At 33.2% G+C, this 9,273-nt stretch overlaps 1 protein-coding gene across 1 annotated transcript in view; it reads left to right on the forward strand.

Annotated features, from left to right (window-relative positions):
• LOC111709892 (cytosolic carboxypeptidase 2) overlaps nucleotides 1-9,273 on the forward strand; it is a 37,928-nt gene that overhangs the window by 25,573 nt on the left and 3,082 nt on the right. Inside the window, exons 11-15 of the mRNA XM_023483829.1 lie at nucleotides 1,036-1,147; nucleotides 4,108-4,260; nucleotides 5,249-5,316; nucleotides 6,857-7,000; nucleotides 9,144-9,247. Coding sequence (XP_023339597.1) covers nucleotides 1,036-1,147; nucleotides 4,108-4,260; nucleotides 5,249-5,316; nucleotides 6,857-7,000; nucleotides 9,144-9,247 — 581 coding nt within the window. The remainder of the gene's footprint in view (nucleotides 1-1,035; nucleotides 1,148-4,107; nucleotides 4,261-5,248; nucleotides 5,317-6,856; nucleotides 7,001-9,143; nucleotides 9,248-9,273) is intronic.

The raw sequence follows: 9,273 nt of genomic DNA on the forward strand, positions 1-9,273 counted from the left end.
TTTCCAATAGTTCATCCCCCCCCCTCATGCCCTGGACTAATCGTAATCAGATTTCAGACCATTTTTATCAAATTATCCTAATTGAGAATACAAATATTAACGTTTCTTTGAAATCTGGTTTATGTCAAACATTTTAATACCTTCTCCTTAACACTTTAATATCATTATAATTATGTTCTGCCATGATCATGTGTAGAGGTAACTGAGACTGATCTTGGAAAAAAAAAACACTGTGGGTTTAGCAGATTTCTTTAATTTCTTCTTTGATTTGCTGTAAGAATGTTGGGTAACATGACGGGTGCAGATAAAAGTTGGAATATTTTTCCAACAGCTCAAAGATTTTTATTCTTCACGAACAGTATGGATTCTCATTTGCTGTAGAGTTCACCACAGAGCAATATCTCATTCTAATGTTTAGAATTTACTGTCTATGTATACTTGTAAAGCAGGCTAAATCTATGTGATGTCCACAAACCTTATTGTGCGATCTTAATCCATATTTATTACTTAGCAGCCATGGGCGGCCAGAATATCTATATTTCACAGTAACGCCAAATCTATCAACATTTTGCTAATCACTTATTTGTATTAAAGCTAGCAACATCGCCATAGTCTTACTGTACATAGTTTAGGTCATTGCACCTTGCAAGGAGAATTGAATAGAAGGAGGGGGCAATAGGGTTTCCGTACACTTTGCTGTGACGTTTTTGGACTGCGAGAACTAATTTTTGCGTAACAACAATAATAAAGATTGTAAACAATAACACAAATGATAAACAGACATTTGGTGCATCTCTGGCGTTAGATGAGGATTAACCGTATACTAACTCATGTTTTTTTACATTAGATCGGCTGCCTTTATTATTGTTGTTACGCAAAAACTAGTTCTCCAGCAGTCCAAAAACGTCACAACAAAGTGTACGGAAACCCTATTGCCCCCTCCTTGTATTCAATTCTCCTTGGGTCATTGTAAGGGAAAACTTAAAGGCCAAAGTAAACTATGCACAACTTGTAATTTATATTTTCAAATTTTAGGAAATAAGGCGTATAGTCATTTTACGCCTCGGGACTATCAGAATCTTGGAAGATATTTTTGTGAGACTATTCTAGACTTTACTGATCCTACACCTCCCAAGGAACAACTCAGGTTTGGAATATTCTAGACTTTATACTGCTCTTAAACAACCCGTGGAACAACTCAGGTTTTGAATATTCTAACTGAAAAACTCTTTTTTTTATCCTTGCAATCTGATATCGTAGACCGTTGATATTTCAAACAATGAGTTACTATATATCAAATAGTGAAAGTCTGAAATATCAAAGATTTACTGAATCAGGTCTGCAGTAGGGTGTCTCTGAAAAAACTCCCAGATGTGCGACAAATATTTAATAAAGCATTAGAGTGAATCTAGCTAAAATGCGAAATTTTAGCATTTTGAATTAATTTTCCTAAATGACCCAGCCATTAAAATGTTTTTGTCTGACATTTTTGGGCTTTTTTAGCCTTTTTTAACCATTTTGGAAATCCTTTAACTTGGTTAAAACGATTTGACAATTTTTTTTCAAATTTCTGTCTTTTGATAGTCAAATATTTAGAGAAAGGTGAAAAATCGTGGTTAAAGTACATTTTTTTAAAACTAAACACCATGATTTTGAAAATATTTTGACAGTTCAGAAATGGCCTAAAAATGTTTAATCTACAAGTTATAGAAAAAAGTGTAAGGTATTGGCTAAAAAATCCCTTTAATAAAATCCGTTCCTGGTGCAATTTTCTCCTCAATTCCTCTTGCTTTCGTATTTGAGCTAGTTTTACCCAAATGCTTCCTAAAAATGTGTCGCACATCTGGGATTTTTTTTTTCAGGGGCACCCTAGCCTGCAGGGCCCACCTAGATGCGTAAAAAGGGTGAAATACTTTTTTGAATTATTTTCAAGATTCAAAATAGTATTATTCTTAATGCATAAGAATTCGTTTTCATGCAAATAATATTTAGAAAGAATTTAGTAAAAGGGCCAAAGGAAATCTTCATGAATTTTGAAAACATGTTTTATTAAATAAATATTCGTTGAAATAATTTTTTTAAAATTAATCTTTACATTGCACAGTAGTTATATTAAAACGTTTATTAAGTACTAGGTTTGAGGGAACTTCGCGCCCATCCTTTATTTTAACTTTTAACTTTGGTTCTTTCTGTGAGCATCATCTCTTTGTACAGTATAAAACAATAACAAAAAGTTGGCGGATTTTCAAATATTTTTTTGCAAATTTAAAAAGATTTTGTAATTTTGAGCATCCAATTATCATCCCTGGGGTCATGCGAGGTCTCGCCCAGTTTAGCCGTTTTGACGTTTATTAGACACAGACATATCGACAGACAAACAGACAAGCAAAGTGTATATATTGTAAATCATGAGGTTTGCAGCTGAGCAGTATATTTTTGAACGTAGAGATACAAATCTAGTTTGCAAGTTTTCAAAGGAACCCGGAAATGAAAAATGCCAACAGATTTTATAACATTGTAAAAATATATATATATATATATATATTNATATATCTGTATCTATAGGCCAAAGTAAACTATGCACAACTTGTAATTTATATTTTCAAATTTTAGGAAATAAGGCGTATAGTCATTTTACGCCTCGGGACTATCAGAATCTTGGAAGATATTTTTGTGAGACTATTCTAGACTTTACTGATCCTACACCTCCCAAGGAACAACTCAGGTTTGGAATATTCTAGACTTTATACTGCTCTTAAACAACCCGTGGAACAACTCAGGTTTAGAATTTCTAAATATTATACTGATCGTATCCCGTCTCCCCGCCAGCCATGGGAACAACTCAGTTTTGAAATATTCTAGACTTTACTGATCCTTCACAACCCATGGAACAACTCAGGTTTGGAACATTCTAGACTTTACTGATCCTAACTCAACCCATGGAACAACTCAGGTTTGGAATATTCTAGACTTTACTGATCCTACACCTCCCATGGAACAACTCAGGTTTGGAATATGCTATACTTTACTGATCCTACACCTCCCAAGGAACAACTAAGGTTTGGAATATTCTAGACTTTACTGATCCTACACCTCCCATGGAACAACTCAGGTTTTGAATATGCTATACTTTACTGATCCTACACCTCCCAAAGAACAACTCAGGTTTTGAATATTCTAGATTATACTTATCCTACACCTCCCAAGGAACAACTCAGGTTTGGAATATGCTATACTTTACTGATCCTACACCTCCCAAGGAACAACTCAGGTTTGGAATATTCAAGATTATACTGATCCTACATCCCCAAGGAACAACTCAGGTTTGGAATATTCTAGACTTTACTGATCCTACACCTCCCAAGGAACAACTCAGGTTTGGAATGTTCTAGATTATACTGATCCTACACCTCCCATGGAACAACTCAGGTTTGGAATATTCTAGATTATACTAATCCTACACCTCCCAAGGAACAACTAAGGTTTGGAATATTCTAGATTATACTGATCCTACACCTCCCAAGAAACAACTCAGGTTTGGAATATTCTAGATTATACTGATCCTACACCTCCCAAGAAACAACTCAGTTTTGAAATATTCTAGACTTTACTGATCCTACACCTCCCAAGGAACAACTCAGGTTTAGATTATTCTAGACTTTACGGATCCTACACCTTCCAAGAAACAATCAGGTTTAGAATATTCTGGACGTTACGGATCCTACACCTTCCAAGAAACAACTCAGGTTTGGAATATTCTGGACGTTATGAATCCTACACCTTCCAAGAAACAACTCCGGTTTGGAATATTCTGGACGCTATAAATCCTACACCTCAAGAAACAACTCAGGTTTGGAATATTTAAGATTTTACTTATTCTACACCTTCGAAACCATCTATTTTTTAATCATCAAATTGGCTGATTTCCAATGGAGCTTTTTATTGGTCCAACGCTGTAGATTAACGGGCTCTCATACCAGGTTGGCAAAGTTTGAACATTTTCCGTCTCTCTGATTAGTTAGACGGTGCCTGGAACCGACAACTCTTTAACAGATTAAAGGGAATCAAAAGGTTCATCTTCTACTGTTTTATGCAATTTTTCTCTAGGTATAAAGTTCACCTGAAGCTGCAGCGTGGAAAGAGTTCAGCAACTGAACCAACCTCCGTTGAACTCTCCGACTATTCAAGTCTCTCCTCCAGTGATAACGACTACACGGAGACAGATAGTGAGAGCAATTACTTTCTCTTCTCAAATATTAGGTTAGATTTTACAATCAATGTATTTTTTTGGGAAAATGAAAAAAAAACTATAAAATATTTTAAAAAAACAAAAAAACATATTAGTTCGCAATTTACAAAGAAAAATGGTAAATTTTTAAGAGCAACAGCTAAAATTGTTGAAAAAGGATGCAAGCAGTCTAAAAAGCCTAGTCAAAAATAGTTTTGCATTTTGTTGTCGTATCTTTTTCAATTAATTAAATTAAATACTGTTCTGATTTCATTCCGAGTCCCCTTTTTCACCTTAAATGATCCTGACGGTTGTTGACCTCCAGATGGATTTGTGTACGTTTATCTACGAAATTGATTCTGATTTGAATGAAATATATTGCTGAGAGATTTCTTGGATCAAAGTTTATTAATTAATGAAATCCTTCATAATTAATCAACCAATAGAATATATGCAAAGTTCAGAACAATGTTAAAGGGACTGTAGGCGTAATTCCAAGTGTCCCTCCATTTGAAAAGAGGCGTGTTCGATTCGCAACCATACCTAGCACTTGTATTTGAGAAATATTATTTCTTCTCTTAGCTCTTTTGTAAATAGCTATAGGTCAGACAGAAAGTGGGGCGGATGATAAGTCGCAAACGTGGAGAAATATTTGTCGTTAGAAAATGCCAACCAAGAAAACATGCTTTGAACGCATGTTTGAACACGTGGAAAACCAAAGCCAACATTGCCCTAGATCCTAGTTTGAATTCAAGCCAATAGGCTGGAACCACGGCTTAGAAGGAAAATATAGGATCGGCCTTGGCTTAAACTGAAATGGAGTTAGTGATGACCAAGGGTCGGAAGATGGAAGATCAACTCGTCGTACGAAGCGAATGAAAGGCATCAGAGAGTCTGCCAGAGAGCTCCAACTTTCATTAATTAATTATTTTTCCGACTTTTAAATGGTAACATTAAAGTTTCAGAAAATTAATCCTCTCCTTTACTTTTAAATCGTTTATATATTTATTTTTTAATCAGGAAAACTATTAGAAGAAGAGTGAGAAGAAAACCTTTGCGTTCACCTTGTAAACAAACTTCAAGTTTAGGTAGATCACTAAATATTTATACCCTGTAAACAAACTTCAAGTTTAGAAAGATCAATAAATAGTTTCACCCTATAAACAGACTTCTAGTATAGGTAGATCAATAAATATTTTCACCCTGTAAACAAACTTCAAGCTTTGGTAGATCACTAAATATTTTCAGCCTGTAAACAGACTTCTAGTATAGGTAGATCACTAAATATTTTCAGCCTGTAAACAGACTTCTAGTTTAGGTAGATCACTAAATATTTTCACCCTGTAAACAGACTTTTAGTTTAGGTAGATCACTAAATATTTTCTCCCTGTAACCAATCTTTTTCTTAAATGGTGTTATTATTCAATATAGAACTAAAAAATTTCCCGTGGTTTAATCCAAATTTGATTTGACCCATATCATATAGTTATGATCGAACATACAAACAGACAAATAAAGATTACTACTTTATAATAATGGATAAGTAGGGATTGATAAGCTTGAGAACTACTAATTTCTAATTAGCATATCTCTAATAATTCACATTTCTAATTAGCAGATTCTTTGTTTTATTTTAGTTTATCTATTTATCATATTTGAGAAAAAGGGTCCGTCCTAGTATACAAATTTTAGACGCCCCCCATGCTCCCGCCCACCCTACACCTCCCAAGGAACAACTCAGGTTTTGAATATTCTAACTGAAAAACTCTTTTTTTTATCCTTGCAATCTGATATCGTAGACCGTTGATATTTCAAACAATGAGTATTTCTGGGCCGAGCGCTGCGGCCACATGGTCCAAAAATTGTATATTGAGAAATTACCGAGAATAATATTTGCAATCTTGATCAGGCGTTGTTAAACATTTAATAGGGGTTTACATTTTTATATTTAGAAACTTTTTTTTTATTTTCTGAGGGTTCTTTCTGTATGTATACTTTGCTTGTCTTTCTGCTTGTTTCTAATTGTATCCAATAAACGTAAGACGACAGAACCAATCAGCCAAACATTTTTTGTGGGAACTTACAAGACCCAAGGAAGGATTATGACTGGTTAACGTTGTAAAATTATGACCCGAAAAAATGTATCGACAACTATTGGTTTTAAAAATGCGCTGCATGACTTAGATAGAAAATTCGGCGAAATTTGCGAACGATTTAAGATGGCGACTTTCAGAAACAGATAGGTCAGGTCAAGGTACTAATGCAAGGAAAGTTATTTCAGAGGTGTACGCATTTGTTGTACTACAGTGTACTGTCGTTGGGGGGAAAAGTAAACATAAGACGGATGTCACAGCCTGACATGGAATCCACTTTCACAAAGTAATGTACAAAATATTCTGGTCATAGGAAACTATTATGTGAATTTTAAAAATTATCAATATCAAATGCTTTTATCCTTCTCGGATACTAGACAAACACTGATTTCTTGTTTATAAATTTCGCCCAGAGAGAACTGGTTTCAATATGTACGCAGCAGAGTATACGCGACCTCAGTTAACTTTCCTTGCATTAGTACCTTGGGTTAGGTAGGGTTATCTATAGAATATTTGAGAAAACCTAATATTCTAGAATCAAAGGGACGGGTGAGAAGACATATTTCTGATGGGTTGAGTGAGGATGATGATGAGGATGATGAAGAGGATGAGGATGGGGATGAGGATGGGGATGAGGATGAGGAAAGTGATTACACAAAATATTTCCCAGAATCTGAAGGTAAGCAAAACAGAGCTGGGAACTTTAGAATATGATGCCGTATTCCCGATGGATTGATCAGAATATCAAACTTTGACATTTAATTTTCTGCTTAATCTCCTCATTTTCTATCTTTTTTAATATCCCTGCCAGATTCCGACCAATCAGAGTTTTCTTGGTAATTGGTGCGTACAATTTCAAATTTCCCGGCTTCTGATTGCCTGTTCGGGATTTTGCATACGCCAGTCTATTGGTTAAATTTCACACCTTCTCAAGATAGAAGCTAGAGATAGAGATTAAATTAATCTTGAGATTAATAAAACGATTAGATTACGCATTGATTCATAATTCTAAATTTTTAATCTTATATTACACAGATAAGCCAAGAATGTCATATATTGGTTCCTCGAGGTCAATACTTGATCTGGATAATGCTTAATTAGTAACATGGGCTTAACCGCAAACTTTAATAAACAAAGTAAAGAACTTGATTTAGTAAAAAACACAAACCAAGAGAAAATTATTCAAAAAATTATTTTCAAAAGAGAAAATTATTCAAAATTTAAGAAAATGGAAGAGAAATAATTAAATCTGATCAATTTTTGTAAATACCGAAAAATTCCAAGACTTGACTTAACCTTGAAATTTTTTCTCAAGGTCAAATAGTGTAAAATGTGCGGGTTCTATCTATATCTATCTGTATATGTCTATATATATCTGTATCTATCTGTATCTATCTGTAATCTGTATCTATCTGTAATCTGTATCCATCTGTATCTATCTGTATCTCTCTGTATCTTACTGTACTTATCTGTATCTATTTCAAAAATTTCAAAAATTCAAATTCACGGATATTCTAAAAATAATTTTTATTTTCAGCTCGTAATTTTAATAGAATTTTGAGAGAAGGGAGTAATAAATTATTCACAAACCGTTTTTTAAATATTTATAAGACTAAACTAAGCTATGTGCGCATTTTAAACACAATTTTCATCAATTTTTTACCACATTGTTATTATAATTTGTTTAAAGGTTTTAATGATAAAAGTACCACTTTTAAAAACATTTTTCGGAAATTCATTTTCGCGCTAACTTAATTCTTGTCGTAAACTCTGATTTTTAAATAATTTGAAATATCAAAGGTTTACACCATGTAGGGTGCAAAGATATAGGATCAAAAAATTTGTGTTTGTAACCTTTGTTAAATATTTATTTTGTCTAAATACGTGTTAAAGCCAGTAAAAACTGATATATGAGATATTTACAACATTTCTAATTTTTGTTTTTATTATGATGCTTCCTTTCCAAGAAGTATCTCTGGCTACGGGATATTTTTCTAAACTTTCAATTTTCAGAACTTTCCAGAATAATAAGATTATGCCCAGGGATTAATTTCATATTCTTACTCAGCTGAATATATACACTACGGTACCCTTTCTTCATTCATCGGATACAAATTGAGAAAGATATCGTCGTTTTTCTCTCCAACAATTTTCTCTGCTGAAAATTTTCTTGGAAAAAAAGGATATCCTTCTAAGTTCTTATTTTCAATATGAAATGTGTGAAACAAATGTCAAAATAAAGTCCGTTAAAATGTGTCTTTAAAACCTCGTTTTTAAAAAAGGCTTTAATGAAGGGATTGATGCAAAGTTAGGTTTTTTTTAAGTCCACACGTCGGAGAAGTATATTTCGACTTATAGTTTCTAATTTAACTCCGATAACAAAGACAATATGAAAAGAAAAAAGAAACATAAATAATAAAGCATAAAGGTATTCGAAAATCAGCACAAATTAAAAAAAGCTAAAAATATCTATTTTGTCTTAAAAACTTTTTTTTTCATAATAGCTCATCATCAAAGAATGAAAACAAGCCACCACCAATTAATTTTAAAAAATTCATATGTATCTTTCTGTTCTTAGAATCAGGAAAAAATAATTCCACAACCTCAGTTTTTGAGGTTCTTAAATATTTCCTGCTCAAAAACTGTGTTTTGTATTTTTTGTTGAATTTTATTATAAAATTATTTACTTAGTTTACACATGTTAACAACGTTTCTGCTATTATGTATTAGTTTTTTTATGCTCAAAACTTTTGCCACCAAACTAGAAATTAAATATTTGAAAATAAATTTTAATATTTGATTCAGCGTTCTGTTTAATTAAGGAAGTAATGTTTACTCTGCCTCTGCTTGTCAGAAGATACATTCAGATCTTGAAGAAACAGTTAACAAGCTTTATACCAGTCTTCATTCCCTTTCAAGACCACAGGTATACTCATTGCCCCCTCCTTGTAT

This window comes from Eurytemora carolleeae, unplaced genomic scaffold (genome assembly GCF_000591075.1).
Source record: "Eurytemora carolleeae unplaced genomic scaffold, Eaff_2.0 scaffold334, whole genome shotgun sequence".
Lineage (NCBI taxonomy): Eukaryota > Metazoa > Arthropoda > Copepoda > Calanoida > Temoridae > Eurytemora > Eurytemora carolleeae.